General features: G+C 48.8%; 2 protein-coding genes across 2 annotated transcripts in view; one reads left to right on the top strand and one right to left on the bottom strand.

Moving 5' to 3' along the window:
* The window catches only part of GNL2 (G protein nucleolar 2), a gene marked incomplete at both ends in the record, with an annotated part of 35,205 nt that extends 34,925 nt beyond the window's left edge, over positions 1-280 (top strand). The window contains one exon of the mRNA XM_080690444.1: positions 128-280. Coding sequence (XP_080546570.1) covers positions 128-280 — 153 coding nt within the window. The remainder of the gene's footprint in view (positions 1-127) is intronic.
* A 1,821-nt stretch (positions 281-2,101) lies between these two features.
* DNALI1 (dynein axonemal light intermediate chain 1) lies at positions 2,102-11,511 on the bottom strand (the record flags this gene model as incomplete). The annotated part of the gene is made up of 6 exons (XM_080692985.1): positions 11,422-11,511; positions 10,965-11,110; positions 6,860-7,029; positions 4,210-4,388; positions 3,715-3,879; positions 2,102-2,137 (listed from the first exon to the last, which is right to left on the bottom strand). Exons 1-6 carry the CDS (start codon positions 11,500-11,502, stop codon positions 2,102-2,104), a joined length of 777 nt encoding a protein of 258 aa, XP_080549111.1. The 5' UTR covers positions 11,503-11,511.
* Positions 11,512-13,003: the final 1,492 nt, after the last annotated feature.

Genomic DNA, 13,003 nt, shown 5'->3' with positions numbered 1-13,003 from the left:
AGAAAAGACTCAAGCTTCCAGCAGCTGAGGTGGTCACACAGGAAATGGAGCGACGGTGAGAGGCTCCTGTTTTACGACTTTTGAGTGTTTGGGTTTTTCTTTTGACAACTTTTTTTTTTTTTTACAGCGGAGACGAGTGGCACGACAGCAACAATCCAGAAAAGTTGGTGTGCGCTACTATGAAACACACAACGTGAAAAATAGGAACAGGAACAAAAAGAAGACCAATGACTCAGAGGGACAGAAACAAAAACACAAAAAATTCAGACACAAGCAGTAACATCTAAAAAGTTTATTAAATTATACAAAAATATGCAATTAGAAATTGTGTTCATTTCCTTTGTGCCCAGTTGGCATTTCTGAGCCCATAAGCACTTGTTCTGAAGTTTGACAGTTGAAAGCATTCACCAGTGCTAATGAAAGTAAAGACAAAGGCCTCAGCCCTAGAGTTCTATGATCGAGTCTGTTGGCACCTCACATGCTTGAACTACTGGCCCTTAGCTCCTCCAGAGCATGTGTGCATGCGCGTGGGCGTATACACGAAACCAGATAGAAGGTCTACAGAATGCAGAGTGATGTTTCTTTTGTACTGGAAAGTAGTAGTTTGGGACAAGCATACAGGAGTATGTGACTAGGCTTTTTTTTTTTTTTCGTGGTACTAGGGATGGAACCCAGGGGCATTCTACCTTTGAGCTACACCCCCCAGCCCTATTTTTTGTTCTTTATTTTGAAACCGGGTCTCACTGAGTTGCAAAGAGCCTCACTAAGTAGCTGAGGCTGTCCATGAACTGCGATCCTCCTGTCTCAGCTTCCTGAATGCTGGGATTAAAAGCGTGCGTCACCTCGCTCGGCTTTAGACTTTAAAATATGATTAGAAGTTCTACCCCTTTTGTCCCTCATTGAGTTTAAGTGGATCCATTTAGGACACGCATGCTTTACTGTCAAACAGCCATGGAATTAGCAGGTTTCAAGGAATGGAGGAGATCTTTCTCATGAAGGTGACAGTTCAGGCAGTTCACCATAGGACACACACGACCCTCAGGATACTGGGTAAGACTCAATGCTATGACTCCCAATTTGAGATCAGGGTATCGGGATGTGTTCTAATCAGAGCACAGCTCTTGTGGGACTACATCTTGTCCAGTGAGCCTTGAAGCCCTGGTCAGGAAGGATGTCAGATCAGAGCTCTGGACTTGAGTCCCTTGCGTCTCTTCAGGGGATCCTAAGCTCTATTGATATTCCAGCCAAGTGGAAGTGCCGATTAGGACTGGATTTGTGAAATGTGACTATGGACATCACCCAGCTTGCTGCCTTAGCCCACTCTGGTGGGCCCAGAATTAAAGATTTATGTTGCCACTTCGATCCTTTGGGTCTACAAAAGTTGTCCTCAGGCTATAGCTTGATCATTAGTAATTAGAACTGCATGTGAGATGTGTTTATGGGGTCAGGGTCTGCAGAATAAAGTGAACACATGACATCATGGCAGGGGAGGAGCTGAGGCGCGGGCAGCTCAGGGGACGCTTGGCGTCCTCTCCTGCAACATTTACTTTCTCAAAAGCCATGCGTGTGACTCTGGGCTGTTTGCTATGTAGGCAGTCTGAAACCCAGGAGGAAGGGATCTAGTTGATCTGGTGGGTGGGAATAAGATAGAATATAGAACCAGAGCTCTAAAATGAGTTACTGAAATGTGCACTGGAGTGAGAAGGGAAGTAGGAGGACGGAGGCCAGAGACGCCCAGGTTAAGGTTCATGAACCGTGAACCAATAACTGAAGAGTCAAGAGCTGCTCCCTCTCACCAGAAGAGGATGATGTGGAGTGAGGAGAAAGCAGTTGCTTCCTAAGTCTATTTGAGTTGGCAGATCTCCAGTTTGGCCTGTAATCAGAATACTGGGACTATCACCACCTTCCATCGCCCAACCAGAATCCTGGCTGCTGGACTGTAGGTGTCCACGACACTGGGACAATAGTGTGACTTTTGACAAACATGTAGGTGGTGATCAGGGGAGGGGATGGCTTGTTCACTCAGGAAACTAGCTTTTCTTTTTATTACAAAGGGTTTATGATGGGGCAGTAGTGTTCGCTGAGACCCATATGGAAATTATCACTTCTTTGGTGCAATAATGCCTTCCAGTTGGGCCTGAAAAACAAAATAAACCATTAGAACTTGAAACTTACAACCTAACACAAATAGCTGAGAGGTGATAAAAGTCTCTGGGAAGAAGAATCCAAATACCGCCACTCTGAGTGTACTTTTCCCCTCATCCTCAATTCCATATTTTCTAGATTAGCTGGTTTCTGGCTTGGCGTACAGTCTTGTTACATTAGGAGAAACCAAAGCTGTCCTGGTTTCCATACAATAATAGCTCAGTGTACAATATAAAGCATTAAAAAGGAAATTGAATAAAAGTTGTTGAAACAGTGGTTTTTCATTGCTCAGATTTGGGGCCTGAATATGTCTGCTAAGTTAAACATTTGTCTCTCTGGTTTAGGATCCTGGGAGCTCTACTGGGGCCAGAGGTTTGGGAAACAGCAAATTATCAGCCACGGAGACAACTTGACACCCAATTAGAGAAAATTGCTACCAGTGAGTAGGGAGCTGTCCATCTTGTACATAAAGCTTAAGTCACTTGGGAGTTATTTACTTGGCTTCTCTGGCAGCCAGTGCAATAATTTGCTATCATGATATGTGAACAGATCTTTAGGTCTATCCCAGGGACTGCAAACACTGTTTATTTGCAGTGCAGCTTTGAGCCCATAAGATAACTTGCTTTTAAAGCATCTTTCACTCTGGGGATTACAAGGTTGCTTTTGAATGTCAGCAAGAAGTTAAGGTGTTCAGCTTCGTTCTAGCTGCTGATACCATAGAGAGAACCAAGGAACTCCCTTTGACTTATGACAAAGGGATGTGGCAGACAAGCAGCTTCAGATGCTAAGTGTTCACATCTGCCTGTGAAATTTCCTAGCTTTTGTTTTAAAATTCCTAGCTTTTGTTTTTGTTAAGTTGTTTAGCAACAAGAAAATCTCTTATCCTCTGCTGGTAGTTAATACAAATAGCGGTATTTGGGGTTTGTAAATAAGCCTGTCAATCTCAAGAATGTAAGCTTTATATGAGACAGGAGGCCAGAGCCATAGGAGAAAACAATTCAAGGTCAGCAGGCCGTACATCTAAGAGTGACTTGAGCCTCAGCAAGCACCGGAACCTCCGGGGCCTTGTTAAAACCGATTTCTTGCCCCAACCTCACAGTTTCTGATTTAGTAGGTGGGCCCAATAATTTATTTCTACAAGTTGACCCATGAGGAGGTTGATGCTGGTTTGGAGTCCAACCTGGGAACCTGTGGCCCTGCTACAGACCATGGGGGTTGCAGAGGCCTGTGGCCTAGCCCCTCATGGGCCTCCCTCCCTGCCTGCTCACCACTTCAGCCTTCTGCCCCAGACATGGTGTCTTGGTGGGCGCCAGGGTGAGATCACCCCCCTCGGGCTGCTGAGGCCCAGCTGTTGGAGGAAGGCTCCAAAGACCAGCTTCCAGGAAAAGGCAGCTCTACTTTTTTAGGTATCCTTAGCTTCCTGAGGACAGGTGACTGTTTCCTGGGGCTGAGGTGTCAGGGGGGTCAAAGTTGAGAATGTCTGCAGTGCTAGAGAGGGGGGACTGAGTCCTGGATGCCTGCGAGGCTGGCCCCGGGCTGTGGGTGGAGTGCCTGGCCCTGGCCCCTTACCTTCAGCTGCTGATTTGTCCGTTTGAGGAACTGAATTTCCTCGTTGTGTTTCTTCTCCTCCACCTGTCGCCTCTCTGTCTCCCGCTTCTCAGTGGCCTCACATTTTGCCTTCTGCTCATTCACTTGCCTCTCCAAATCTCTCTTTTCTGTCTCCAGCTCCGCGATCTGAGGACAGAACGGCCAGTCATCTGGGATGTCATCAGGCGACTGGGTGGTATGGGAGCCTGGGCTGGGGCGCGGGGGCGGGGAGGACTGGGGACACAGCTGTCCAACTCAAGACCTTGCAATGTGCTACTGCCACCCAGTGGGAGGCCCGGGACTGGCATGGACATCCTCAGGGGAGACTGGCCTACAGCCTGAAGTGCTGCAGTCCAGGATGGTGAATGTGAGGAGGGCACCCTAGGGACCAGAAGTCCTCGCTCCAAGGGCAGCCGCGTGGCCCTGAGATTGACAGGAGAGGCGCAGAGGCCCGGGGGCAGGGCAAACCCCACTCACTTTCCTCTCCATGTCGGACTTCCCCTGCTCGGCCTGCAGCGCCTTCCTCATGCCGAACGCCACGCTGCTCTCATACAGTGTCTGGTAGGCGGCGATGGTCATGCGGATCTCGTCCCGGACCCGCAGCAGCAGCAGTCCCCGCTCCGCACAGTTGATGGTGACCTCGCGGATCAGCTCGTCTTCCAATGTGCACACCGCCCGGTCAGAGAAGGCAGGCGTGCACCTTGTCTATGGCAAACCACCCTTCCTCTTGTGAGGGACCCCGGGGTGTGTCCTCGCTGGGAGGTGGGGTCCCTCTGAGGGCGCCTTCACTGGCCCAAGGAGCCATGCTGTGCAGCCACTCCCCTAAACCTGTTGCTTGGGGGTAGCACACACTCAGCAAGCCTGGCTTGGCCATGGCAGAGAGATGCTAGAACCCTGGGTCTAGCCGGACGTGGTGGCGCATGCTTGTAATCCCCGCACTTGGGAGGCTGAGACAGGAGGATAGCACGGGTTCGAAGCCAGCCTCAGCTACTTAGTGAGGCTCTCAGCAACTTAGTGAGACCCTGTTTCGAAATAAGATATGAAAATAGGTCTGGGAGTATAGCCCGGAGGTAGAAAGCCTCTGGGTTCCACCCCCAGCAGTACCACCAAAAAAAAAAAGAACCCTGGGTCTGTTGGTAGCCATGGGTCCCCTCTCCCACCCTCAGGCAGAAACTGAGTACTAGTGAATAAATCTGACTTTATAGTGTGAAGATAGTGGTTTGGGCATGTGTATGTGTGTGTATGTGAGACTGGGGATTGAACCCAGGGCCTCCTGCATGCTAGAGGAGCATTATAGCACTGATCTACACCTCTAGCCCTCTTTTTTATTTTTCTTTTAATTTTATTTCAGACAAGGGTCTTGCTAAGTTGTCCAGGCTTTCCTCAAACTTGCAGTCTTGCCTGCCTCATCCCCTGAGTGGCTGGGATGACCGAGTCGGGCCACCATACCTGGCCAATGGCAGCTATTCTAAAGCAGCTGCTTTGACTAGACCGATTAGGGCTGGGAACAGCAGAGTCTAGAGCTCCCACCTATTGTGTCCATATATGCTGACCTTGAGAGCAAACCACAGTTATACTGAGACTGAGGAGAGCCGCCTGATCCCGCAGCTGTCCAAGGGTTTGGAGTGACCTGCAGATCAGAGTATCCAAAGGCCAATGAGACTGTGCTGGGGCACACTCACTTGGCACCTCAAAGGGGCAGATCCTTAACAACAAATTATTCTGCAACATTTTTCTGGACCAAGGGCCAAATGTTGATTAGTAGATATAAATATAAAACATTAAGCCAGGCATGGTGGCACATGCCTGTAATCCTAGTACTTGGGAGGCTGAGATAGGAGGATTTCAGATTCAACGCCAGCCTCAGCAATGTAGCAAGATTCTCAGCAACCTAGTGAGACTCTGTTTCAAGAAACAACAAAAAACAAAAATGCCTGGGGATATAGCTCAGAGGTAGAATGTCCCTGGGTTCAATCCCCAATGCCAAAAAAAAAAAAAAAAGAAAAAGAAAATTAAGCCAGGTTTGGTGGCATATGCCTGTAGTACCAGTACTTGAGAGGCTGAGACAGGAGGATTACAGGTTCAAGGCCAGCATCAGCAATTTACCAAGGCCCTCAGAAACTTAACAAGGCCCTCAGAAATTAAGTGATAACCTGCTTAAAAATTAAAATAGGAAGCCAGGCATGGTAATGCACACCTGTAATCCCTGTACTTAGAAGGCTGAGGCAGGAAGATTGCAGGTTCGAGGGCAGCCTCGGCAAATAGTGAGACTTGAATCAACTTAGCAAGACCTTGTTTCCAAATAAAAAATAAAATCAAGTTTGGGGTATAGCTCAAAGGTAAAATGCCTCTAGGTTCAATCCCCAGTAACACACATCACACACACACACACACACACACACACACACACACACACACACACACACAACACAACTTAAGAGCTGGGCATGATGACACACACCTGTAATCCCAGTACTTGAGAGGCTGAGACAGGAAGATTGCAAGTTTGAGGACAGCCTCAGCAAGTAGTTGAGACTCTCATCAACCTAGTGAGACACTGTTTCAAAATAAGAAATAAAATCAGGCTGAGGGTGTAGCTCTAAGATAGAATGCCTCTGGGTTCAATCCCCAGTAACACACGCATAACACACACACACACACACACACACACACAAATTAAAATAGGGCTGGGGGTGTAGCTCAGAGGTAGAACACCCCTGGATTCTATTCCTAGTACCACAAAAATAAATTAATTTAAAGAACAAGGGCCTCACTAAATAGCTGAGGCTGTCTGTGAACAGCAATCCTTCTGTCTCAGCCTCCCAAATACTGGGGTTACAAGCATGCACCATCACACTCAGTTTAAAAAATGGGCATTCTTATCTAAATATGTGCTGAAGGATAAGGGGCCCAGGTTTTCAGGAATACAGTAGCTGGCAGGGAGGGACGGATGGGAGAGGTGGGGCCGGGAGGAGGACAAGGGTATATTTATTTCGTGGGTCAGGCAGTGGGAGAAGAGGTGATTCCAGGACAGGGTGGGCTTCATCTTGGGGGTCTCGCCTTGCATCTGTGCTGAAGGAGAAGAAGGCAGGAGGTATATGGCATCCACCCCACCCAGCCCACTCACCAAAACACTGTGAGTAGAGCTCCCTGCGGACAGGGCAGATGCCCGTCTCCCTGGCCTGCCGCTGCTGCAGCTTCAGGTCGAGCTGCTCCTGGAGGTGCACCACGTCCATCCTGGTGCTGGGGGTGCTGGACACCTGCTGGATCCATAGCTGCGTGTCTTCCACCCACTCCCTGCAGCACAGACACGACCAGGCTGAGCAAGCCCAGGGCTTGAGAGAGTCCTCTGGACTTGAGCAAGAGTGAGGGCAAGTCCACCACCACCACCAGAAGCCCCGCCCCTCTCTTTCCCTGCCGTGTGGGCTCCCAAGCCACACTCACTGTCTGCCTCCACAGAGGACTGAGGAAGGGGGAAATCTCTACCTCCAAGGGCCCTCATCACCCACTGCTCCGGATCTTACCCTCCATACATGTTGAAGATATATTTGTTTTTAATTTTTATTTAATTAATTATTTTCAGTACTGGGGATGGAACCCAGGTGCATTCTACCTCTGGGTTACTCTCCCAGCCCCACTTTTTATTCTTTCTTTCTTTATTTTTATGGTACTGAAGATTGAACTCAGTGGCATATTACCTATGAGCTACATCTCCAACCTGATTTTATTCTTTATTTTGAAACAGGGTCTCATTAAGCTGCAGAGGCCCCCCACTAAGTAGCTGAGGCTAGCCCCAAACCCGGATCCTCCTGTCTCAGCCTTCCAAGTACTGGAATTACAAGCATGAGCCACCACGCCCGGCTTTCTTCTTTATTTTGAAACAGGGTAGGGTCTCACTGAGTTGCAAAGGGCCTCACTAAATAGCTGAGGCTGGCAGTGAACTGCTATCCTCCTGTCTCAACATCCCAAATGCTGGGATTATAAGTGTGTGCCACCACACCCAGATGATAATTATTCCTCCTCCTCCTCCTCCTCCTCCTCCTCCTCCTCCTCCTCCTCCTCCTGCTTCCTCCTTCTTCTTCCTCCTCCTCCTCCTCATTCTACCCATTCTACCTCTTAGCTATATCCCGGGCCCTATTTTTCTTTTCTTTTTTTTCTTTCTTTTTTTTTTTTTTTTTTTTGGTGATGGTGGTACTGGGGTTTCTGGAAGCCCTTCTACCTCTGGGCTACACTCCCAGACCTATTTTATATTTTTATTTGGAAATAGGGTCTCTCAAGCCAGCATAGCTGGCTCCGAACCTATGTGATCCTCCTGTCTCCGCCTCCCAAGCTTGGGGATTACAAGAGTGCGCCACCACGCACAGCTTTATTCTTTATTTTGAAAAAGGGTCTCACTAAGTTGTGGAGAGTCTCACTTAAGTAGCTGATGCTGGTCACAAACTTACGATCCTCCCGTCTCAGCCTCCCAAGTACTGGGATTACAAGTGTGCGCCTCCACACCTGGCTGAGGACAGATGTAGGGTGTGTTGTTTGATCTGAACAGGAGGGTAAGTGGGAATTCTACACTGATTTATGGAGTAGGAGACACAGGACTCTATAAACCTCATGTTTTGAGTGTGGGAAGTCCTTAAAGGTTTGTGCCTGCTTGGGCTCTCCAAAATGAACCTTATGGTAGAGGCACAGCTGGGTTCTAGAATCATTACAAGGGAGCTTGAGGGCAACACCGCCGGGGAAGAGGCCTTCTGAGGCCTTCTGTGCCACTGGAAGGAGGGAATCCAATTCACCCCTCCCTTGACCTCCATCTCAGAGGTTGGTCTGTCTCTCTTATGCTGGGGGTTGAGCCCAGGAGCATTCTACCAAGCTACAAATCCAGCCTTTTTCATTTATTTTTTTCTTTTGAAACACGGTCTCTCTAAATTGCTGAGACTGACCTTGAACTTGTGATCCTTTGGTCTCAGCCTCTGTAATACTGAGATTACAGATGTGTGCCCCCACACTCGGCTCTGGTTCCCTTTTTCATCAGCTTTAAAAAACTATGCTGTAAACCGGGCATGTTGGTGCACCCTTGTAATCCCAGTACTTGGGAGGCTGAGATAGGAAGATCAAAGGTTTGCAGGCAGCCTCAACTAGTTAGTGAATCCCTCCACAACTTAGTGAGACACTGTTTCAAAATAAAACAGGGCTGGGGATGTAGCTCAGAGGCAGAATGCCCCTTGGGTTCCATATCCAGTAACACACACACACACACACACACACACACACACACACACACACACCAAAAAACCTTGTGCTGTTAGCTGGGCATGGTGGTGTACTCTTGTAATCTCAGTATTTTGGAGGCTGAGAGAGGAGGAGCCCAGGTTTGCAGCTAGCCTCAGCAACTTAGTGAGAGCCTGCTTTAAAATAAAGAATAAAAAGTAGGGTTCGAAGCCAGCCGCGCTGGCTTAAGAGACCCTGTTTCCAAATAAAAAGTATAAAATAGGTCTGGGAGTGTAGCCTGGAGGTAGAAGGGTTTCCAGGAACCCCAGTACCACCAAAAAAAAAAAAAAGTAGGGTTGGGGGTGGAGTGCCTCTGGGTTCAATCCCCAGTACCACAAACAAACAAAACGGTACTGTCAAGTTATTACATAATGGCAGTAGAAAAGGTAAGTCGGGGGTTGGGATGTAGCTCAGTGGAAAGTGCTTGCCATGCGTGCCCAACACCCTGGGTTCCATCACTTGTACTAAAAAGAACCCCCCCCAAAAAAAAAATCACGTTTGAAATGGCCAGCCTGTGATAAATGTGGCTGCAGAAGAAAAAGTCAGGTAGCCGGGCATGGTGGTGCACGCTTGTAATCCCTGTGCTTGGGAGGCTGAGACAGGAGGATCGCACAGGTTCGAAGCCAGCCTCAGCTACTTAGTGAGGCTCTCAGCAACTTAGTGAGACCCTGTTTCCAAATAAAACAGAAAAAGAGGTTTGGGAGTATAGCCTGGAAGTAGAAAACCTCTGGGTTCCACCCTCAGTACCACAAAAGAAGAAGAAGAAGAAGAAGAAGAAGAAGAAGAAGAAGAAGAAGAAGAAGAAGAAGAAGAAGAAGAAGAAGAAGAAGAAGAAGGAGAAGACGAAGGGGAAGGGGAAGGGGAAGGGGAAGGGAAGAGGAAGAAGAAGAAGAAGAAGAAGAAGAAGAAGAAGAAGAAGAAGAAGAAGAAGAAGAAGAAGAAGAAGAAGAAGAAGAAGATGTCGTCAGGTAAAGGAATCAGGTGAGGCGAAGGGGCTCTTTTATACAGAATTCTCCAGGAGGGCTTCCTGGAAGAAACAGTATTTTGGCAAGACCTGAGTGGTAGAACCAAAGGGGGATCTAAGGGGAGGGAAGTCGATCCTTGGGAGGGAGAACGGCCATGGTCACATCCCTGAGGTGGACAGGGGATTGAGTGGAGGCCCCCGGGGCTTTAGCACAGTGAACAAGAAGGAAGATATCAGGAGATAAGACCAAAGATATGCCATGAGCCAGATCAGGCCGCATCTTCCAGGCCACTGCAAGGACTTCAAATTTTAGTCTAAGAAGCCATTGCAAGATTCCTGGTGGAAGACTTGGTCTGATCTGGCTTAGGGCTAAGGGGCTGTGTGGCAACTGCTGGAGGAGCAAAGAGTGAAAGCAAAGGCTTTCAGGAGGAGGCCACTGAAGTCGTGCAGGGCCAGGCTAGGAACAAGAAAGCAGGGGTGATGAGAAGGGCGTGGACCAGGGAGATACATGAAAGGCGGAGCCGAAAGATTTTGCCGAAGGATGGGACACACAGTGTGGGAGACCAAAAGCAATGAAAAACAGCTGCAAAGAAGACTGGGACGAGCCATTTGGACCAGGAAGAAACTGGTTTAGTTTGGACTTGTTGAGTCTGACATGTCTATGGGACATCTTGGTAAAGCTGTGGAGGAAGCAGTAGATTATATGGTCTGGAATCTAGTTAGGGAAGAGGACAGGGCTGGAAATATACATTCAGGAGCCACCAACTTATAAATGACATCTAAAACCATGAAACTGGCAAAGAACACTTAAGAAACGAGGATAAAATGAGCAGAAGTTTCCCTCCCAGAATCCAGCCATGTGCAAGCCCTAGGGACTCTGAGATACAGGGAGGAAACACAGGCAAAGTGACTGCCTGCATTCCTAAGTTCTAGGATGAGGATGCAGAAGCCTGGACCTTCTCCCAGCCACACTGTTCCTACTTTTTTTTGTTTGTTTGTTTGTTTTTACCTTGGGGGTAGGATGGAGTTCAAGATCTCTTCTGCCTGCTTTGTAGGATCTGGGACACAGGAAGTTGAGGGGAGTTTGGCCTTGGGTGGCTGTGGGACTGGACCCGAGGGTCCAGGCTGCTGGGAGCTGACTTTCAGTGGCCGGGCCTGAGAAGAAGGAACAGGTGAGAGCGATGCTCCGCACTCCTGGTCCTCTGGATTGCTCCGGGTCTCCTCCAAGTCCCTCCCCATCCCCAGCCCACGCCCTGTGACTTCTTTCTCATCCCAAATCTGCCCTCTGGGGTCACACTCAACATCGGGGTTTCTTGTACCGTTTTCCCACCCCCCTTCCGTGGTGTCCCAATTCCCTTTACTGACTGGGACTGCAACTCTTCGGGATTCTTGATGCTCAGCGCCAGGAACCTGTTTTTCCCTATGGGACCTTTCCCACCATCCAGTCCCCTAAGGCCGGTTCTTACCTTGGGACTCCGTTTCTCCGTATTCCGGCTCACCAATACCGGGGTGTCATACTTGAGCAGCGAGTCCGCAGGGGGGATCATGGCGGCGGCGGCGGCGGCTGTAGCTCAGCCAGGCCCCTTCAGCCCGGACCTTGTTTGCCGTCACCATGGAAACCCCTACATCCAGCCCCCTTGCCCGGGGCGGGGCTTCGGAGTGGGGCGGGGCCTGCAGCGCTCAGGCTCCTTCTGCGCCGCCCCTCCAAAGGCTTGGGCGATTGGCTCCTCCTCACCTGGTTCCTCTAGCGCTCCTGGAAGTAGGAAAAACCGTGTTCGAGTCCCTGTGCTGCACAAAGTTCGTGATTTGAATGAGGTGGGCATATCACCCTTGCTGAGTTCGTTTTGTCACCTGCGAAACAGTTATCTTCCGACTCCTTAGAGAAGGGAAAGGAAGGCATCTGGCATTCCCAGGTTGTTTTGCTTTCTTTTGTATATGTGTGGTGGGGGGTACTAGGGATTGAACTCAGGGGCATTCTACCTCCAAGCTACACCCCCAGCCCTCTTAATTTTTTTTTGTGTGTATTTGTGTGTGTGTGTGTGTGTGTGTGTGTGTGTGTGTGTGTGTGAACCGCCATGCCCAGCCAATTTCTTGTTTTTGAGAGGGAGTTTTTTTTTTTTTTTTTTTTTTTTTTTGCAGTGCTGGAGATGGAACTCAGGGGCATTTGACCTCTGAGCTACACCTCCTGCCCTATTTTTTATTCTTTATGTTGAAACAGGTCTCACTGATTTGCAAAGGGCCTTACTAAGTAGCTGAGGCTGTCCCAAACCATGATCCTCCAGTCTCAGCCTCCCGAATGCTGGGATTACAAGCGTGAGCCATCACGCCTGGCTTGTTCTTTATTTTGAAACAAGGTCGCACTGAATTGCGGAGGCCTCCCTAAATTGCTGAGGCTAGCTGTAAGCCCGTGAACCTATCTCAGCTTCCCAAGTACTGGAATTACAAGCGTGCTCCACCACACCTGGTTTATTACCAGGTTTTTAAAAGTAAAAATTAAATGGAAGCTAAGCGTGGGAGGCTGAGACAGGAGAATCATGTCCAGCCTCAGCTACTTAGGTGATACTCTCTGCAACTTGGTGGGACCCTGTTTCAAAGTAAAGAATAAAATAGGGCTGGGAGCCGGGCGTGGTGGCACACGCTTGTAATCCCAGCATTTGGGAAGCTGAGACCGGAGGGTGGCGGTTCGCAGACAGCCTCAGCTACTACTTACTTAGTGAGGCCCTCTGCAACTTAATGAGACCCTGTTTCAAAATAAAGAATAAAAAATAGGGCAGGGGATGTAGCTCGGAGGTTGAATGCCCCTGGGTCCCATCCCCAGACCAGCAAAAAAAAAAAAAAAAAAAAGAAAAGAAAAGAAAAGAAAAGAAAAAAAAATATAGGGGCTGGGGGTATAGCTCAGAAGTAGAATGCCCTTGGGTTCCATCCCCAGTACCACATACACACTCCATCCTCAGTAAAACACATACATACACACACTAAATAAATAAATAGTAGACAAATAAATGGAGAGCTGCCACGGTGGTGCACACTGTAATCCTAGCGACTCCA

This window comes from Muscardinus avellanarius, assembly GCF_963383645.1.
Source record: "Muscardinus avellanarius genome assembly, chromosome: 3".
In the NCBI taxonomy this organism is placed as follows: Eukaryota; Metazoa; Chordata; class Mammalia; order Rodentia; family Gliridae; genus Muscardinus; species Muscardinus avellanarius.
The sequence above is the reverse complement of the archived record's forward strand: the minus strand, read 5'-3'. Positions and strand labels throughout refer to the sequence as shown.